This window comes from Hemibagrus wyckioides, linkage group LG03, assembly GCF_019097595.1.
Source record: "Hemibagrus wyckioides isolate EC202008001 linkage group LG03, SWU_Hwy_1.0, whole genome shotgun sequence".
NCBI lineage: Eukaryota > Metazoa > Chordata > Actinopteri > Siluriformes > Bagridae > Hemibagrus > Hemibagrus wyckioides.
Genome location: NC_080712.1, coordinates 20,440,146 through 20,461,478, shown reverse-complemented (window position 1 = coordinate 20,461,478; position 21,333 = coordinate 20,440,146). Strand labels below are relative to the sequence as shown.

At 39.5% G+C, this 21,333-nt stretch overlaps 1 protein-coding gene and 1 long non-coding RNA gene across 2 annotated transcripts in view; both read right to left on the bottom strand.

Moving 5' to 3' along the window:
- LOC131350803 (uncharacterized) overlaps positions 1-21,333 on the bottom strand; it is a 66,217-nt gene that overhangs the window by 32,418 nt on the left and 12,466 nt on the right. Inside the window, exon 2 of the long non-coding RNA XR_009204314.1 lies at positions 13,293-13,373. This is a non-coding gene — a long non-coding RNA (uncharacterized LOC131350803). The remainder of the gene's footprint in view (positions 1-13,292; positions 13,374-21,333) is intronic.
- znf503 (zinc finger protein 503) lies at positions 17,061-19,956 on the bottom strand. The gene is made up of 2 exons (XM_058385699.1): positions 19,346-19,956; positions 17,061-18,946 (listed from the first exon to the last, which is right to left on the bottom strand). Exons 1-2 carry the CDS (start codon positions 19,598-19,600, stop codon positions 17,525-17,527), a joined length of 1,677 nt encoding a protein of 558 aa, XP_058241682.1. The 5' UTR covers positions 19,601-19,956; the 3' UTR covers positions 17,061-17,524.

The following is a 21,333-nucleotide window of genomic DNA, read 5'->3' as shown; positions in this document are numbered from 1 at the left end:
AGGAGGAGGCGCCTCAGGCTGATCACAAGACCCTCTACACTGGCTGACCTGACTGGAGTGGGAAGAACTCTCGTCACCCTACACCTCTCCCTCTCTCTCTGTCTCTCTCTGTGTTTTTTTTCACCTCACAAATACATGAATTTCTCAACCCATTCTTCACTTGGCCCAGATTTGGTTATTTGATTAAGTCCCTAAGGCAGACTTGCCGCACCCATGCAGATAGTATAATGGTGAGGATCTTTCTTAGCAGCAAGATTAGTGTTACATATATACCAATAGTTTGTTGTTTCCTTTACATCATGCCCCATATAGAAGAGTATTAGTGGCCATCTTGTTTTTAGGATGTTGTAAGGAAGCGTATGGTTGATTTGTTGTTGAATTCCAGATGTTTCGTAGCGTTTATTTTAAAAAGTTGTCATGTCATGCCATGCCATATGTTCAATAAGCCAACTAATAATAAATAACTTACAGACATGACAAGTTGATAATCAGTCGCTGGAATGTATATTTGTGGTGCTGCCAAATAAATGTGCTAGTCCCATCAGTTAACCAAGTGACACTTGGTGACAGATCTCTGGACTATATGTAACTTTGTACCTGATGACTGAGGTATGGTTACAGTTTCTGACTGCCTATAACTGGTGAATGACTTCAGGTAGATTGAGCAATATTTTGTTATAGGTTATGCGATCATATTTAAAATAATAACACTTTTAATCCATGTCTAAGAAAAAGAAAGAAAATGCCTAGAAAACAACAATGCCAAAAGCGTGGATTGTAAACCAAAAAATATGAGGAAAGTGAAAACGAGAAGACCATGTCCATATGTCACACACTAAATAGTTCTAAATTAGAGCCTGTATATGCCTGTTGGAGAGTACATTCATCATCCTCAGCTTTGGTCTGCTTCTAACCACTTTGGCAGTAAGAGCTTCCACATGCCAAGTTTGTGTGAGAGAGAAAATGAGTGGGAAAGAGAGAGAGAGAGAGAGAGAGAGAGAGGGATCAAGGGGGGAGAGAAAATGCAGGTTATCAGCAAAGTTTACATGTCTTTAATCAGTCTGCAGTTAATTAGCAGCTTCCACACAATGTGGCCATGAGTCATTAATCATAGGAGTCTGGAGCGGTTAGCTCCATCCAAGACATTTGGAAACAAAAGTTTTGTTTTCCGTGAAGGGTTCGAGCGTGGCCTGGCGTTGCCTTTCTTGGCCATTAGGCTGGAAATGAAAGGCCTTGTCATGGGGTTGACAGACAAGGGCCCACTGTTCAGCTCCCTGTTGGTCTTTCCCTAAACCCTGCTCCACAAAAGATGACTTCACCCCTTAAACAAAGCTTACACACATGCATGCATTTGGGTGCATTTGTCTGCATGGCACTCAATTCAAAATGTCACGTCATGCAGGCAGCTAGGATTCTGTGATACTGCGCAGAAACCCAGCCACATTTAGGGACATTCCTCAGCAAGAGTGCCCTTGTTAGAAGGATAAAAAAAAGAAAGATAGGGTGGATATAATTTTGGGCTAGTTGGCTTAATTCACCTCAAAAACATAAAGCAATGGGCCGTGTAGGCATGACTCTTTCTGTATGACCCACAAGGCACAAGGCTGTCTAAGCTGAGGCTGACATTGAAATAGAGGCTTCCAAAGGAATCTGTCTCCTGAAGTTCCGACCTGCACATTTTTAATCCGGACTCGAGATGAGGAAAAGTGTCCGTCTACCTGTCTGCTACAGATAAATCTGTCGCCGGGAATTTTTCTGAACTTACCTCTAGTGCAAGTTGTAAATCTATTACGGCAGAGAGGCAAAGTCTTCCCAGTCCCAATCACTCTGAGGGCTCTGACAGATCAATTTACCATTCCTGATCATTCTATGACAGGGAGTATTTCCTGCCACTGACTCTGTTTCCCAATCCCTTCTCAGCTGAGAAGCCTGGCCAAAACGCATGTTTCATTCTCCAGAAATTCATGAGCAGGCCTGGCAACTGCAAAGAGAAGCTTTCAGCTGCTTTTCATGCTTGTGCATAATGTAGATTTTGGCAATTTAATGAGTGACTGAGGAGAGAAAAAATGTTCTTGTGGTTATGCTGAGAATGTGATTGCCAATCAGCGCTAAAATACACATGAAATGTCAGTCTGAGGTTAAGGTGTGTCTCAAGCACTGACACAACACACGCACGCACCAAATAGCTCTTAGCCTGACAGGCCTTCCTGGCAAATAGCTCTGGCACGTCAAAGAGTTCCTGAACTTCTCATAGAGGGGAAAAAAAATAAAAATGTGGCATCAAATGAAAGATTATTTAAAGTTGGAACTGCCAAAGCTTTTTTACCCATCATTTATCTTGTTACTGATACATCAAATTCACTTCATAGTGCATTCATAAAAATGTATGAGGATGTAAATGTCTGAGTGACCCATTAATCTTGTTTAAACTGGCAGGTGTAGCATGTTCTTCATCCGGGGTGACAAAGTTACACTTCATACTCTTATGAAGAATTCATTGTTGATGGCAAGATGTTCTGCAAATCATTATAATGAGCAAAGTGGAATATGTAAAACAGGTCTGCCTTGGAGAAATCACTCATGATCTCATTGTGGTGTGAATGGTACGTGTCAGCGGCAGTTTGGGACGGGTGTCATTGCAGAACAGATCGCTCAATTTCACTTTCGCTGTTACTTTTTTTTTGCTTTTTATATGAGCTTCTGACTTATTTTCAAAACACAGCATGGGGTTCTTGGGTAGATATATGGGTCTTGCACAACTTAAGTGAAAGCTCTGCTTTTTTTTTCACCTCCTGTTTCATGTTTTGCTGAAGTTGTCCATCATTCACCTTCTGGGAGGAAGGTCCAGGTGACACTAGTCCCAGTGAGAGAACAGACCTCCCCACTTTAAAATATTTCCATCTGAGAAGAACGATTGCTGTTTGGCATCTCTTAAAGACAGATATTTCAAAAAGTGCTGCTTTAAGAAAAATCATGAATGAATGCCGAACGGGCGAGCTGCGTCTGCATAATACTGTATTTCTGCCGGTCTGAGTGAAGGGTGAAGTGAATAAAAGTTCAGCGTGTTTTTTTTGCTGGGTGTGATTAAGCACACATTCAGGCCTCACACACTGAGGAGTTTATTCGCCTTGTCACACAGGGGAAGTGATGAAGTAATGATTAATATGGGGGATGTTTGGAAATGTAAATCCCTGCTGCAACACAAATAAACCGAGGGGCTTTCTCAGGATGATTAAATGTACATTTCACAGTTGATTGAGCATGCAAGAAGTCATCCATTTTCCCTCTGAACTCTGTAAACAGTGATGCAGGTCTCCTTTCCGCTGAAGTATATGACTGTCGTTGTGGGTTTATATGCACATACAGGCCATTGAAGACGAATGACTGCTCCAATTTATATTACCGCCAGGATCTCTTGATTAGGTAATTTATATGGAGGACAGGTTTATAACCACTAACTTACCGTCTTGTCTTGCAACAATTATTTCAGAAATCTGGCTGTAAAAGCATACAGTAAATTCTGGATTTTTCTCCTGCTGTCATTGACAGCCCATAACCTGGGGTCTGATTTTTCAATAAATCCTCTTTATGAAACAGAAAGCAATTACATCATGAGAGCAACTTTCCCCGAACTGATCCATTTGGAGAACAACAGTTTCGCCTTTGGGCCACAGCTCGTGAGTCAAATGGATTTGGAGTATGGATATAGAGCAAATGTCAGAACATGGGTTGAGGGCAGCTGGGCAGCTACATGGATTTATAGTACAGAAGTGCACCATTTCAATTATCAAGTAGTCTTGATTTTAGCTATCTTGACATCAACAAGGATGTATTGATCTGTAGACTAAAGGTGGTCAGTCGTTTTCACTTCAAACACTGAGGAAAAAAAAAGGCTTGACTGAAAGCAGTCAGATCCGTGACGTCCACCTTTGTGGTGATTTGATTCATTAACAGAAAATGATCTGCATTTAAAATATTGTGATATAATCGTCTGTGACCCAGAAATCTTGATGCAGTTGGTTGAAAACATTGAAGATTATTGCGGAACTAAAGCAGATAATGCAGAATAATGGTAGGTTATGATAATAATCACACTCACACTATATAAAATACTTTTACTGATGAAGGTGGTTCTTAGTGCAAAGTGTTTTGCTGCACGCATGAAAGACATGCATCACTGCCATGGTTTGCATATCATTAAATATGTATTACACCCTTTGGCTATAGTCTTATAATGACTCAGTGTGATGTAAGTATGTGTCTTTTCTGTGTGTTGGGTGACCTGGTGACAAATGAGTAAATAGACTGCTTTTTGATAACCTTGTCAGGAATAGTCAGATTGTTAAATCAGACTAAATATTTTGCATACGAAAACAGTTGTAGCTTGTTATATTAGTGACACTCTCTGCCGCTATAATTCATAATTTAACAATTGTACAGATTTCTGGTTTGCAATGACAGCATTATACATCAAACATGCAATAGAATATGCTGTAGAATGAACCTCAGGCCTGAACCATTTCAGTGGAAATGCTAGAATATCAGTGCTATATACCTGACTTTATTTATTTATTTTTATTTATTATAATGCAGTGCTAATATGATACATAAGGAATAGCACACAATAGACCAAGCTGTTATAGGAATCCATATCAGGGCAATGACTTTTTACCCTAATGCAGATTATTTTCCTATAAAAGCACAACCCAAAGACTCTTATTCCACTTATACCTTGATTTGCTGGTGATTACAATTTTAAACGTATTAGTTAACAATGCATCACATTTTTTAGCATCTAGAGTTGTACTAAATGTTGTGGAACTTCTGTGAAACTAGTTCCGGTTATCACTTACATTATAGCAGCTATAGACAGTCATTTCCTAATCCTTTTCGTAAAAAAAGACAAAAACAAACAAACAAACAAAATAGACAGCTTGACAAATTAGAAAGTCCTCTGACCTAAAGACTCTCCCATGCCAGAAAACCGACTGTTACAAAACGCTTGCACCTTCAAAAAGAAAACTCCACCATGTCCATGATTTATTATGTTCTTTTTGTTTGTTATGCAACGACAGGCTGTTTATAATAAGTATAATAATCTGTTTATTAGACTAATGTGGGGTAATGTGATGCATTTGCCATACTATACACGTCCCTGTATGCGAGCTTTTTCCTAGCATTTATATTATAAAACTAAATTACGGTTAAGCTGAGGGTTAGCGTGTGATTGACAGCAATTGTAATTGGTATACACAAACATGCTCAGACCTTCAATGATCTTTAATGAATAACAAAGAGAGCCTCATGACCAGAGAATTTATATCTTTTTAATTAGTATTAAATATCCTTTGACCTGAGGTGTGAGCTTGAAAGAAAAAAAGATGTCAGAAGTGTTTAAATATAGACACACAGCTTGAGCTGGACTTAACAGTTATAGCTTTATATTAAGTGACATCTCTTTCCGAAGTGTGCACTGGTTGTGTTCAGAGAGGAGCATCTGGAGCCCTGTGGATGAGAGCTATTAACAAGCGCACTGTTTGTGGCCTTTTCTCAGCATGACTGCTTGTAAATGGTGCTCTTTTATAGTAAAAGATCCTCTTATTGGCTCAATCGCCTATGAAAGAGCACATGGGTAGACGACTTAAATTTAGACTCAAGCGCCACCAGAAACCATGTGATACGTGCAACCTCTGTTTAGAGCTCTCTAGCCCAGTAGAATTTTTGTATACGGGCCATATAAATACATGTGTGACTTCATAATGCTGGTATTATGAAGCACTTTGATGCAAGTCGAACCGGAACGTGTTTAGTGTTGGAGTATATTAGTGTCAGGAGGCTGATGATATTTAATGACAGAAAGAGTGGGTAGTCTGTGTGAGCAGGCCCAGCATGCACCATTAATAACAGAGCAAACACACACCAGGATGAACTGAGTCATCGTGAGTGAAATCCAGACTGACTCTTTGAGGCAGAACACAAATTAAATCATGGCCACATTAGATATGCTTTCATCTACAGTTTTTATCATTAGGCTTCGTGTAGAACAACTGTTGTTAACAGTGACAAAGTCGTACAGCTGTCGTTACCAGCTGGGGCTTTTGGGATGTTAAAAGAATGGAGTGTTGTGATGATGGTTTACGTGTGGTCCCGCCATGTCAGTATGGTGTAGTTTGAATATCTCGTAAATACAGGAACAAGTAGCTTGATACAAAACTACATGCAGTCTTCACTCTCACTAGTTTCTTCAAACTATAGGTTTAATCAGTTTTTTCTACGTGTTTCACTGGATGCGTTTAAAATCCAATATGATTCATGTTAATGTATTTATCTCTACTTCTGAAGATATGCATGAATGCCTTTCAGTTTTCTGACAACTACCTCAATGCACATTCCACATCTAATTCATATTGGTCCATCACTGACACGTTGGCTTTTTTCTTTGCAGTCTCAGGTAATTCAGGTCATTCTTATTTCTATGCAGAACACCCATGTGGTGTGTCTGTTATTATTACTACTGCTTCTTTGTCTGTAGGGCAACAGAGAAGCAGGATTGAAGGTGATTTTAATCTCCTGTTTTGCAGTTAACACTAAAATACATTAAAGCAATAAAAAATAATGGGAGGCCCATATTTCCTGAGGCTGTGTTGCCTAGACCCATTTGTCTCTTGGTCAGCACCATTAGTTTAGTTTTGGTGCTCAGCAGCATCTCTCAGCTTCCACAAACACTCCGGATCAACATGGGACACATCTAGGCATCATCAGTGCTTGTGTAAATATCAGACCAGAGACATTTGGGTTTGAAATCGAAAGATGAATAGGAGACGATAGATCGTAAGCTCAGCGATCGTTTTCTGATATTTATGTCTAGATTTGTTAAACAACTAAGAACATGGCATCTTTTTTGAGCAAAAGTATTGGAATAGACAGTATTAAAGCAAATTGCCACTGAACTCACCTAACTGTGTGATTCTTCTTTTGTGATACATTTCCAGGCTTGTATCACAGCTTTTTAAGTTGTTGTTTGTTTTGGGGGGTTTCCTCTACAGTCTTCTCTTCAGGAGGTGAAATGCTGCTCAGCTGGGTTAAGGTCTGGTGATAGACTTGGCCAGTTTAAAACCCTCCAATTTGTACCTCTGATGAAATGCTTTTTTGAGTTATCAATAAATTGTCTGTAAATTTTTTAGACAAACTGTTTTTGAATTTGATCCACAGGCTTGCTCATTAGGGATAAAATAGTTTAATTATTAAATTTAATGATTTATTCATATTTCTAGTTATTTAGTTATTTTTATTTTTTATTTTCATTTTTCCCCTCCCCTTTCTCTGTTTTTCTCCTTTTGTAAAGCTGCTTTGAGACAATGTTCATTGTAAAAGGCGCTATACAAAATAAATTGTATTGAATTGAATTGAATTGAATTGAATTGAATTGAATTGAATTGAATTTATTCTGCTATTGCTATCATGAGTTACATCATCAGCGAAGATTAGTGAGTCCATAAGCAGCCATTTGAGCCCAAACTGTGACACTACCTCCACCAGGCTTGACCAATGAGTTCATATGTTGTGGATCATGAGCAGCTCCTTTCTTTCTCCACACTTTTGGTGGAGGTTAATCTTAGTTCCAACTTTTGTGGTTCATTTCTTTATTTCTTTGCAAATTACAATCTGGCCTTCTGATTCTTACTGCTTATGAGTGATTTGTGCTGTGTATTTTGGCCTCTAATCTCTATTCTATTTCTCTTTTTGCTTCAAAATCGTTTGCTTTTCTCTCATTGACAGCTCTCTGGACCTCATGTTGATTTATCTAGTTTAACAACAAATGCAGGGTAAAATTCAGAGATCAATATAAGAGTAGACATTCAGAGCTATTAATTGTTTAAACAGTCAATCTAACAGGAAACACCTGTTAGTTTCATGTTCTAATATTTTTGATTACTTGGAAATGCTGTTTAACTCAAATGCTTGTAAATATCAGGAAATGAAAGCTGAAATTCTGATCTGTCAAGCCTCAAGCCCAAATGTCTTCAGTGTATAGCAAAAAAAAAGACTTGGCCATGCTGTTCCAGTGGGACTGTATAAAATCTCCTCCTATCCTGCCTATGATAGAGCATGTAATAAAACACATACACATCTCCCATAACCTTAGCAATAAGGAAGGTATGCTCTATATAAAAGCCTGTCTAAAAATCGGGCCAGCAGGTGTGTGTTTTTGGTTGACTAATGTGTTCATGATCACCTGGTGATTCACTTCACCTGTTACTGCAAGCCATTCTTCATATCCCTGCCAGAGAGGTTAAATATTAGCCCCGAATATATGGCATAATACAACAATGGCTTTTGATTGGCGGCGTCCATAAAATGGAGTATAAATTACCTGGTAATGAATAATATAAAACCGCTGTGTTTGCTAACAAAAGAGTGGCCTCCGACAGCGGAGTGACCTTATTTTTCTTTGAACTGGCATTTAGACTGACAAAAACAAACATTCACAGCAAACAGATCTATTCATATTTTATCATACTGCTCCCCTATGAACAGTGAAGGTAAATCATGCATCAAATATTAAAACATAGTGTGTGTGTGTGTGTGTGTGTGAGAGAACTGTATTTATATCTTTGTGGGGAAGAAACAGCTGAATTCTTTTCACAAGAATAGTAATACAAACATGGGAGTGTGTGTGTGTGCGTGTGTGTGTGCTACATCAGACATATCTAATTCATATAACTTGGTTCTTTGAAGGGAGGCTTTGTGGTTAAAGCCTCATGTATGCTGTGTTTATGAGGTCGATTATTAATCGCCAACGAAGTCCACCTCCTCACCCTGGCCTCGCCTGCAGGACATTTTAACGTACAGCACACTCAACAGCAAACATTTTTGGGCACTGAAAACATACAGGCTAGTAAATTATTTAGTGGTATGTAGCAAATTACAGTGTATGTCTCATTCATCACATATATTTAATGAAAAATGTATACAGGGCAAACAGGCTACGTTAAGAGCATAGCACGGCAAAGCCAGAGGCCGGCTGGATTGTACAATAATGAAACAAGCAATTTGTCAAGACTAATTATGAATGATCTTCTTTAAAGTGCTTGTCGATGATGGATTTTACTGCAGAAGGGGTTTGTCATGCTGGGCCATGGCGTTATCTGAACAACAACTTTGAAAAATGAAACCTAAGAAGGTTGCGTGTGCAACTTTAAGACAAAATCTATGTTTTCTTCTAACCACATGAAGACCAAAGCTTGGGGAGATTACATTCTATAGAAAGACAAATTTTTATTAAATTCAACATTCAAGTATATACTGTAACGGTGAACCAGCCGTCCTAAAATAAACACATATTACTCTTAAAATTTTCTCTGATTTCTCCTTGTAGCATGTCAGCGCCTCAACACGACAGCATGCCATCATGCGCTGGATTTGACTGACAGCACATCAATCTTACTCATCCTCCCAAAAGGGAAATGGGATTCTTGTCAAAATAGGAACTTGTCTTTGCTAAAGACAATATGCGAAATAATAACTTTAGACATATGATTTATGATTGACACGGTTTGAAATTCCATATAAAATATGCACATCGCATCGCTGTGTACCTAGATTAAAGTGATTCATGATGGTTGGCTTCACAGATGCAGTTGGGTCTGGTTTTACAGCCATTTCTAAAGCACTAAGCAGGTTTCCATTACAAGCATTGTGAAAATACCTATAGGGGGTGCTAAAGATGATACATCACCCCTTAACTGTCTACACTTTACCTGGATCTCCACGTAATCCCACTTTGATTAATTAAACTATTATATGAGATAATAAGAATGAAAAGATCATACATTAAGCTAATATCCGTTTTGACGTGCCTCTAGTCTAGTATTTTTGTCCACTATGTCTGTATCACTATACAGAGCAGTCAGAGAAACAACAACATATGGAGTACAGCTGCACACGATGGCACAGGGGGCTATGAAATGTGACTGCAGTGTTCAAAGAGGTAGCAGTTATCTGTTAGGGGTCATGCTACACACATATCCTCTTGAATTCCGGGACACTACCATACCGAGGTCAAGGAGACTGTGGTAGGTGGCAGGGAGGATATATGGGTGTTGTATGAAGGGCATGTATAATTTACTGTGCTCAGGTGCTTTTTTGGAGCTTTCATCCCATTACATTGTTGAAATATTTACAGTGGGCACAAGAATTGTTTAGATTTTTTTAATGATCTTTGTTCTACATCTAGAACACTGGTGGAATATATATATATATATATATATATATATATATATATATATATATATATATATATATATATATATACTGTATATAATGTGACAAGAGAAAGTTTCATTGTCCTTTTCGTGAGTGTGTGTCGTGTATGTGTGCTGATGTCTAAAAGCGGATGATGGATGTGTGTATGAAGGCACAGTTGCAGCTGTGATCTCCCACCAGATGTGTCTGGGCCAAGGGGAGAAGTTCCACACAGGCTGTCAGGACGAGAGTGCTTTCAGAGGAGACACAGGTGTTGGCCCCAGGACAGCTGAGAGAAATAAACCGTGTGGTGTTAGGACGATGCTTGCAGGAGGTGATGGAGGGGGGAGATCTGCTCTCCAAATCATGTCTTAATAAACTCTTTTGATGTACTTGCTTATAAGGTGGTTAAATATACTATGACTGAAGTGAAGCTGCATGGAAAATAACAGCTGGTGCTACTGAATTGTTTTCAGTTGGATCTGATCGGAAGGAAGGAAAGTAGTTTATATACAAAGTCTTTGTTGAGAGAACAAAGAAGCAGTACATGAAATTACACCCAACAGTATGAATAGAGCTTGATGAAACACTACTCTATAGCTTTAGGATACTTTGCTTCAAGTCCTAAAGCTTGTGAAGTGTTGTGATGCAACATTTTGGTGAATTTAAAGCTATGAACAAACCATCATTAAGACCCCCTACAAACACACACACACACACTTTTGCACACAAAGCACCTATAATTCGATTACCGGAAAGGAAACATTTCCCACTACACCATACACATGTTTTCTAAGAAGGATTTCCTCATTATCACTACCGCTTCTTTGTCCATAGGGTAAAAGAGAAGCAGGATTGAAGGTGATTTTGATCTCCTGTTTTGCAGTTAACAGTGAAGTACATTAAAGCAATAAAAATAATGGGAGGCCCATATTTCCTGAGGCTGCGTTGCCTAGACCCATTTGTCTCTTGGTCAGCTCCATTAGTTTGGCTTTGGAGCTCAGCAGCATCTGTCAGCCTCCACAAACACTCCGGATCAACGTGGGAGACATCCTAGCATCATCGCTGCCTGTGTAAATATCGGATGAGAAGTTCCATTTACGCACAATGCGATCGCTGCTTTACAGAAGTGAGGTCAGCTGCCAACATGCTGCCATTTTCAGAATTAGCACTGATCCTCGTTACAGTTCTACTAATATCAACTTGCCAAATAAAGCTGTCATCAATCACTTGAGTGTTATATGTTTAATTTCTTATTCTGTATGGATATAAGAAGATCAAAAACACAATTCCTCACCAACATCTCTGATATTAGCATGAGCAGCGAGGCATGTTGACAGTCCATCATTAGGTCTGTCATGCTATCAGTCCTGAAAGGAAATGTGGCTGCTAATATTATTCAGTGTCTGCTGAAGAAAATGAACTTTCATCGCAACGCGAACATGCTTTAACAACCGCACGGAGAGTGTGGCATGTAATTTTATTATAATCAGAAGTGTGTTCAAAAAATGTTACAGAGATTGACAGCATGATTTAAGTGTCATGCGCAAACTTGGGAAGCCGATACATCCTTGCGTGAACAAAGTTATGTGGAAAAGATCTGTAATGAATTTCCAGGAAAATATATGTTTTAATATAATGCTTCCTTTCATTGGAATAGCTTTAAACAGTTATGTTTCTGAATAGAAGAGACTGAGGCCAACCACCAATGCTCAGATTTAATGAGATGAATTATAAAAAGTCAACTTACTGTTATGCAAACAGTTGTATGTGAATAAATAGCTAACTTACTATAAATAACTTACTATAATATTAATGTTGTCAGCTTATTTTATTAGACTGATAGTACTCTTAATCCATGACCTAGTAAACCAGTATCAGGATGTATTTATTGATAGAGTCTTCAAAGCACTTCTCTAAGTCGCTCTGGATAAAGCTGTCTGCCAAACGCCATCAATACAGACGTGATGTAACATTTGTGCAGCCTGGACAAAAACAATAGAATATGACTAAAATCATAATGGCTGCTTGATGAGAACAGAAAACAGTTGGTTGGCTTCTCTTGGAATATAGCTAGGGATCAAATATAAAGGAAATGTCAACCCAAAATGTGTCTTAATAAAGTGTTGGGCCACCTCAAAGCTGCAAGAGCAGATTCCACAAATGTCTGGAACTGTACTGGAGGAATAAACATTATTCTTGCAATCATTATTCCCTCAGTTAGTGTTTTGATAATGGTGGTGGAGGGCGCTAAGACTTCACTCCAAAATCTCTCATAAGTCTTCAGTTGTGTTGGGAAGCGCTGACTGTGAAGGCCATAGCAATGATTTATATCATTTCCGTCCTCATAAAATTATTCAGCGAGCCGTCATGACTTGTGGATGGTGGTGGAGTTATCCTTGAAGTGACCATCAGGGAAGAAATGCTTCATCATATCATAAAGGTGATCAATTAGAATAAATTTGTATTGATTTGGGGTGATGCTTTCCTCTAAGGGGACAAGTAGATTCAGACATAACAGAGCCATCAGTTTTCCTCTTAATTTGTCACCTGTCTGTATATACAGTCTAACTACTTGGGTAGGGTAATAGCAGGGGTGAAATTCAGTGAGCTCCTCTTTCAATGGAGATTTAGATCATTTCAAATGAATGTCAGAGATCATACTACTCTGTAGTATAGGCCCATTTTTGACATCTTCTTTGACATCTATTTACACTGAACAGCCATCATCAAAGCCATCAGCGAGCTCTCTAAGCACCTAGGACCATTAAGTATTCTCAGACATGGTGCTCATTTCCATAAAATATTCTTTGTCAAAACCTAAAAAGTGCAAATGAAACAGGCATTGAGCTATGATAGCAAAGCCCTACTTGGCTGCCATAAATGACCTCAATTATGCACTTACAGAGCAAGATGGTGCCTAGCAATGTAGAAGCTTTGAATGACAAGCCGTCACAGGAGCCATTTTCTTTGGGTCCGTCTCACCTTGATGAGCACTTTGAATTTGTAAATAGAGAGAGAGAGAGAGAGAGAGAGAGAGCACTAACCAGAGCTGCCGTGTTCAATGAATGAATTGTTTGCTTGAGTCTCCATTACCGCCCTCTCTGGGAGCCTCGGCCGGGATTAATCTGTCAAAAGGAGATAGTTTAGCATTGATGAATATGACATGTGACCATTGATGATGTTGATTTTATCTCTTGGGATTAGCAAGATTTACTTCAGATGGGTAATAATGTCATTTGCTTGATGCAATGGATCTGTTTATGAGCTGATTAAATCACAGGGCTACTGCTTCGTTTCATGCTATTTAGTTTATAGCTCTATTACTGCGATCCCAAAAGCTGTGGACATTTCCTCTTCCTGTGTCACCATAAATCACTGTTTAAGATGGCTGTACAGCATTTAATCAGGATACCTTTTTAGTAGGAGGAAAAAGCAATCACCTCCAAAAAAAAAAAGAAAGAAAGAAAAAAAAAGAAAAGATTTATTTCAGCTTTCGTTTGAGCATACATGTTTAAATTCTTATCAAATTTAGGTTTGATCTCATCAAGTGATGCAGGAAGCAGTCTTGACAAATAAATCTATCTTTCTTGTGATCTTTTTCAAGTGCGACATTTTGATGAAAAGCCTCCTTTTTTCAAAATAACAGGATTTAGTACAGTAAACCATGATTTCCTGAATAAGGAACATAATGATCTCTGACTCCGGTCTAAGAGTTCAGCAGTTTAGCACCACTTACATATTGACACAGCTGCTGCTCAAATCCATAGGCTTTCCATCATAGACCATAGTATGTATGTGTACTTTGTCACATGCCCAGTAATTCTATTTATATATGTTGGTAGTAATCCTATGCTATTAAATAAGAAATCATTAGAAATGCTCTTTACATCCAAATGCCTACTAAGTTCTTAAAACAATGGCATGATAGTCACGGGCAAAACAAGAGCCTGTTCAGCTCAGCAAGGCCTGGCATTTCAGCATAACTTGGAAAAGCCTTAAGAGAAATCCCTTTACAGTAGCCCATCAAGTTGCTATTCATCTTCTCTGGTGTAATTAGTTATTCTAACACTCCAGGCATTAGTCTGAGTCAGTTGCCATGTATATAGAAGAACATTCAACAAAAGATGACACTGTTTCAACAATAATTAATGGATATTATAATTCTATGAGTTTAATAGGTGTTGTATAATTCAGACATGAAATGTTGTTTGTGTTGTTTTTACACAGTGGCAGTTTTGAACAAGAATTCCTCTTCTAAAAAATCCTTGACCCAGTACAGAGTTGAGCAGTAAAGTGTGATCCCCATACTCTCATACATACTCTCCAGTTTTTGTTTACTACCATATCCACTTCAGAACGCTCGCCTGAATGATGTGCTGTTCTTCACAGAGTCAGCAGCATGCCTTCTTTTACACAAAAGCACAGTGGATGCTATCCTCTTTATTTATCTCCCACATAAACATGCTCATTGCAGAGCTGATCAGCAGTGTAAGTTATGTTGTGGTACTAAGCCATGCAGCTCTGTGCTCCTCTTTATTCTCCTTAGCCACAGTAAGTAGAAGGCAGGCACAAGCAGGGTAATTTATGCACACATGTGCCTTGGAGCTCCTCTGATGACAGGCCCGGGAGGAGGGGCACATGATGAATGGCTTTCCATCGGGGACCGCCACACAGCCACCATGATGTGGGTAAAAATGGAAATTGCTCTCTTTCACCGTCATTACATCAGTTTAAAGCTTGTGTGGGCCTCTGGAACATACTCCGGTTGCTCTGTGTTTTTTGTGTACTTTTTCTGAAGGGGAGGTGTTAAATTGTTGATGTGCATAAATTAAAGTGATTAATAATTGTTTAGTATACCGAGGCTATATTAAATTACAGGTCTATAATAGGTATACTTATTACTCTATATGTTAATAATTTATAACTTTATTACAGGCCTATTCATCATTAATGTAATTAGGATACATTGCCTAATATTGACATAGGCCCATTCTTATAAAGCGCAATGTGTCCATGGTTGAGAAAAGTTCATTATAAAATTGTGTGAACACTGATGCAAGTAAATAAAACGACTCACAATGAAATTTAATCTTCTGTAGAAAAACCTAGACACCCTGGAGCACACGTATAGGCCTTTACAGGCAGTGGTATAGACCAAACCATGTACTGAAAAGGTTTTATTTATGTGAAAACATTCATTGTAAGCAGTCACAAAATTGCCTACACATGCTAGTGTTAGTAATAAAGCAGCTTGGCTGAGTGTTACTGCTGTTTTCTTCCCGATCCTGTGTGAACCACGAGCCTCTTTCACTTTCTTCAGTCTAAATGCTCTGGAGCTGAAGCCAACCTCAACATCCCATAATATTCTTCGACTGTACACGCTTTATTATTTATTTATTATTTTTTATTTTAATATGCTGAGCGTATTAAGTCGTAAAAAACTGGTAAATCGAAAAGAACGTAATAAATAAATAAATAAATAAATAAATAGAGTGATAACGGCCTAGCGCGACGTTTAGCAGAAAAAACTTTGAGACATATTGGCAATAATAATTAATAATGACAAGTGTAATTATTTATGTTTTAACTACAAGTTAGTTTAAAAAAATAAAGTCTAAATTTGTTTGAAGAAATGACAGACACGTAGATACGTAAAAACAAACCACACGCCTAAACTCAATCAGATCAAACACCTTTTTTTGGAAGGTTTTTATACATTAGACCTAATAAAACAACAATAAGCGTTTAATCTGATTGGGAGAAAAGTCAGTGAACTGCCCAAAGTAACTCGATTATTAAAAAAAGCGACAAAGAAAACGATAGCTGTACTCCGCCGCAACAGGTACAAAGACACCCAACAGAGATTTTATTATTATTTTTTTTAAAAAATCCCTAAAAATATATTACGTTATAAAGTTATTTCCATTTTTTCTTTTAAAAATAAACTCCAAGAATGCTGCACATAATATATAGCCTACGGCTGGCCTTTGGTTAGAGAATAAATGAAGTGTCCTAAACAATATCTCGATACTGAAATGGCTTCTTAGATAAAAAAAAAAAATCATGCCATATTAACTACCTGAAATAGGTTATTATGGTCGAATTTTTTTGTCATATGTAACTGATAAAAAATATGTATTTAATGTGACAAATTCAAGCTTGACTATAAGGAGTGAACTCCATGTTGCTGCGCTCCATTACCCCTAGTGCTCACTGAGCAGACAGCAAATAACAAATAACCTCCAAACTGAGATAAATCCACTAACTCAGTAAAATTACTTTACTTGGCGTTTATATAAGTGTAAATAAGTTTTCAAAAAATATATTTTCCTGAAACGTTATGGATCATATTAACCTTAATGTAGCTACGCCTCATTTCAGTGAAAGACAAAAAACATACTGGAGCTTTAAGTCTCTCGTGCGCAGTTATCCTTAATATTTAGAAATAAAATATTCTAAAATAAAAAAACAATGTTTATTTTAGCGTAAACACATTTTTAAAATGCTAAAAAATAATATATATATATTTTTTATCTGTGTAAAATAGTCCCTCTTTGTTATGACCTAAATTATTAAATTGTGAAGTATCATCATTATCTAAAAAAAAAAAAAAGATTTTAATTTTCTTTGTCATATAAGATATTTACTTATTTGATATTAAATTATTCAAGTGAATTATAGGCTATATTTAATCATGATTTGCGATACTATATGATTACTGGCAAATTTTATAGTGTACCTAATAAAAAATTCTAGATAGTCAGATGTAATGTAAATTGCATTGATCGTATTAAAGAATACTGAAGACACAATTATGGAACAGAATTGTTTCTTATTTTTTTTCCAGAATACATACAAAAAAATACCAATTCTCTCTCCATGGTATACGCCTGAAAAATAACGGCAATTTAAAATTATGCGGACAATTTGGGCTTTAAAAAAACAAACATGCAAATGTAAATTATTTCCTTTTTCAATGAGACATTAAATAAGAACGTACAATACAATCATAGCAATTTCAAATGAATGTTGAACTGAAGAACCCCTATTTTTTTATTAGTACTCTAACATGTTTCACTTTTACCTACTGAGATTTAAACATAATGCACTTCTGAGTTTGCTCAAATAGTTTTCCTTTTGTATTATTGTCCGCTTTAAGCTGACATAAATAAATACAGTGGAGTCCACGGATCCAGTCCTTCAGTGGTGCGTTGATATAAAAGTCTTTATATTTGAATCTTTATAAGCTCTAAATTTTAGGGTGTGTGGGTCCGTTTCACTGGTAACCGAGAGCTGACGCTGTAGTGAGTCTCTGGCCGTACAGTGCATATGGGGAATAATAAGGGCCGGTTGCGGCGGGAACGGGCACGGGGGCACCGGGAGTAGGCAACGGGCTCTTAGAGTACGGGTGGTAGCGACTGCTTAGTCCGAGCGCGTGGTGTGGACTCCTCAGTGCGAGTGTGCCAGGACTTCCTGGAGCTCCGGACGGTGGCATGTGCATGTGGCACGCCATGGCCGCGGCGGCAGCGCTGGCAAGGGACGACGAGCTCGGGTAACCCGAGATCAACTTGTCGGCGCCGGTGAAGGCTGTGTGCGTCCGCAGGTGGTTAAGCAGTTCCTCTGAGGACGAGAAGCGCTTGTCGCATGGCCCGTTTGCCGACACCCAGTTGCACACGTGAGGCAACGGGTCGTTGGGGAGCATGAAGCCGTAAGGGTACAAAGGATGTCCCCCGAAAGACGGTGGCGTGGAGTGCACGCCGTGCAAAGGGTGCGTCGGGTACATGAGCGGATATCCGGACTTGAGGGCCGCGGCGGCTGAGTCGTGCGTGCACGAGGCACCGGCCGCGCCCGCTAAGTGACTGGCACAGTGATAACTCAAGCAGTACGGGTCTCTACAAAGGCTGGCAGACATGATGGACGGCGGAGAAGCCCCGGCTAATGGGCTCGATCCAGCTTTGCTTGCGCCAAGGGAGCTGGCGAGCTGCGCGTTCACCAGACTTCCTCCGTGGGGCAGGAAGTGCTGAGGATAGCCCGCGTAGGCCCCAGCTAAACTTCCCGGGTATGTCATGCCGGCAGGGGGTAAAGGGAAAACTGTCTGTCCCGGTTTGTATGGAGAAACGGGTGCCACAAGACCCGAACCCAGAACAGCCGCCGAAGAAGAGGAAGACACCGAAGACGACGATTCCGACGTAGCGGCCTTGGATCCAGACGTGGTCTCCTGGTGCTGGTTGACCTCCACGTTAATTCCAGCACAACTCACGCTTATCCTGCTGTGGCTGACCCCGGTAGCTCCAGAACCATCCGTGCTGCAGCTTTTATTACAGTCAGCTTCTTTCTTTTCATCCCTCTCTCCTTTGGCCTCGGACGGCATCGGGGAAGCAGAAGTGCTGGAATTCGGGCTGCCCGTGCCGGGAGTGAACGGCTGGCAGGTGGCGCTCGGCACACGGAAACCAGACTTCTCCCCGCTAGAAACCCCCGAGGACGAGTCCTTCTTATCTGCTGGTTTGGAGTACGGCTTGAAGCTAGATTTATCTTCCACGCCGATGTCGCTCAGTTTTAAAGGGCCGGACTTGGTCTCCTTCTCGCTAGATCCATTTGATGTAACCGAGGAGAGTTTAGACGAAGGCGGAGGATCCGGTTTACCGATCTGAGAACACGTTTGCGCAAGAAGAGCCAGTGGACTTTTCTTTGCATCTAACTGCGAGAACAGACAAAAACACACAAACGAGTAAATACCCAAATATTATATTCGAAAATAATACAAGCATATAAACAAACGCACAACAACTTAATATCTTGTATCACAGCCCATGTTTTTTGTTCTGGGTTTTTTTTTCCAGTCGGTGAATAAAGTGCTTTAGACATCGCGGAGCACGGTGTGAAATGGAGAACATACCGTGTCAGGAAAATATTATTTAGGGTGAAATTTCTGCACGAACAGACATAATACTACGCGTTTATGCAAAAGGACAACCTGCACTGTTTAGGTTTTCTAATTGAGAATGCCATTCCCCACAGCGCTGTTCTATCATTTGCGCAAAGCAAAAATGGGTATTAAAAAAAATCTGCTAGAAGAAATAACGAATTCATGTCTTACCTCAATCGGACTAACCGGAGTAGATGGTAAAGGTTGGAGATACTCCGGGTGCAAAATGTGTCCCGTGCGTGCCGTCAGCATTTTCAGAACCTTGATGGGAAGTCGCTTGGCTTGCCGTAAAGGGTCCGTTGGAGGGACAGGATGGAGAAAAGGCTTGTTGATGCTCGCTGAGCTGTTATTCCGAGAACTGCAGCTTTCCCAGGCTAGATCGGTATCGCTATTTCTTAGAGCAGTAACAGAGGGCGATGTGCTCATGACCCAATTCTCATTTATTCTGTTGGCGTTTTGTTCGTCCTATGCATCAATAACTACTTCGAAGCGATCTTCTTCGAAAACGGCCGAAAATAAAGACAAACTCATAATCCGTTCGCTCGTGGCAGAAGGCAGACGCACAGCGCGAGGCTATCGCCGATCCGGAGCTGCGCGTGACACCACAGGCATTGCGCGCTCTGCTCTGCCTCCTCCCGCAGCTCCACGCGCTACTCCTCCCAGCCCGAGAACTGCCCGAAATTTTCACTTCAAAAGCAACTGAATTAGTCTGAGATTAAAGCCCTTGCCGCCTTCCAATCAAATGGGACCCCGAGGTGATTGGAGGGTCAAGGGGATGTGACGTTCTCCTTTCTCTAGCGCCTCTATTTTGACAGCTTGGGGGAGGAGATTCTGGAAAATATTTTGCTTCTTGTGCACGCCGCACTTTCTAAAGCCGTGGCAGCGCTCGCCTTTATTTTATATGTCTAACTTGTTTAGGTTAAAATAAACATTTTATGTTGTACCCTATGGTTATTTATTTTCCAGTCTAATAACTGATATGAGGATTTAACCATAAGTATGCTTTTAAGAAACCAGGTGCATAAGTTCTGTAAATGCTCGTTTAAACTAAAAAGGAATATAAACTATTTTGAGCATCCGTGCTGCAGTTTTCTTGTCGTGGTTCAAAAAAATACCCCTAACCACCCTAAATGTACTAACGTTGGGCGCTTTACTGACATTTTAAACCGCTGTTCCTCTACTCAGTTTATTGGACCAGAAATCAGATGTGCAACAGAAGATCAACGCATGGTGTTTGAATTCCCCAATCAGACACGCGTTGACAGGAGAAGACCAATGCAGTGATAGAAGGGATGGGAATGTCACATGTTTTCAGCATAATATACACCGCCCTTCTATTTCTATCCCAACCCCTCAGTCAACTGTCAATTCTGCTCGACCGCAATCAATCAGCTATTTGTCAGTCGCTGTCAATCCTGCTGCTGATTTATGTCAGCTCTTGTAGCTGATTACAAGCTGCGGGTGACTGAGAAAAGGGCAAATGAAAAAGAAGCACCTTGGTACAGAGACACTTAATACGAGCGGCACAGTCCTCTTGTTTTATTCCGTTTGGAAGGGAGGTAACGCAAAACCAGATGCGGAAAACATGGAAATCACCCCTGCCCATATTTACTTCTTGTCGGAATAGAGTAAGTATACCTGGAATGCACCAAAGTATTTTTTCCCCATACTATTTTAAACTTTACCTTTGAATAATTTGTTAGTCTGCTGTGAATTTTATGTGGACTGTTTAACCTCTTTTTGTGCATTAATACCATAACCAATATATATATATATATATATATATATATATATATATATATGCATATATTGAAAGAAGCCACTCTTGAGATGTTTGTTACTGTGAAAAAATGAACTGTACTCAAAACCTGTTGGATATAGTCATTGCACTTTTGCGCTTCGATTCGTTGTTTTTTTTTAATTATTATTATTATTTTACCTAATGCATTTTTGTAAAACATTTCCTTTATTTCTGGAATAAATGGGTTTTGCTCAGAGTATTTGGGTGTGTGGTGTTATTGAGTATTGAGGTGTCCAACAGCACCAGGCCTGCGGAAGATCATCCAGGTGCAACGTGCGGGAAGTACGCTTCTTTCTTCTGCTTCAGTATACAGTTTCACAGTTGCACAAGTCTTCCGCTTTCGGGTATATTACCTCTT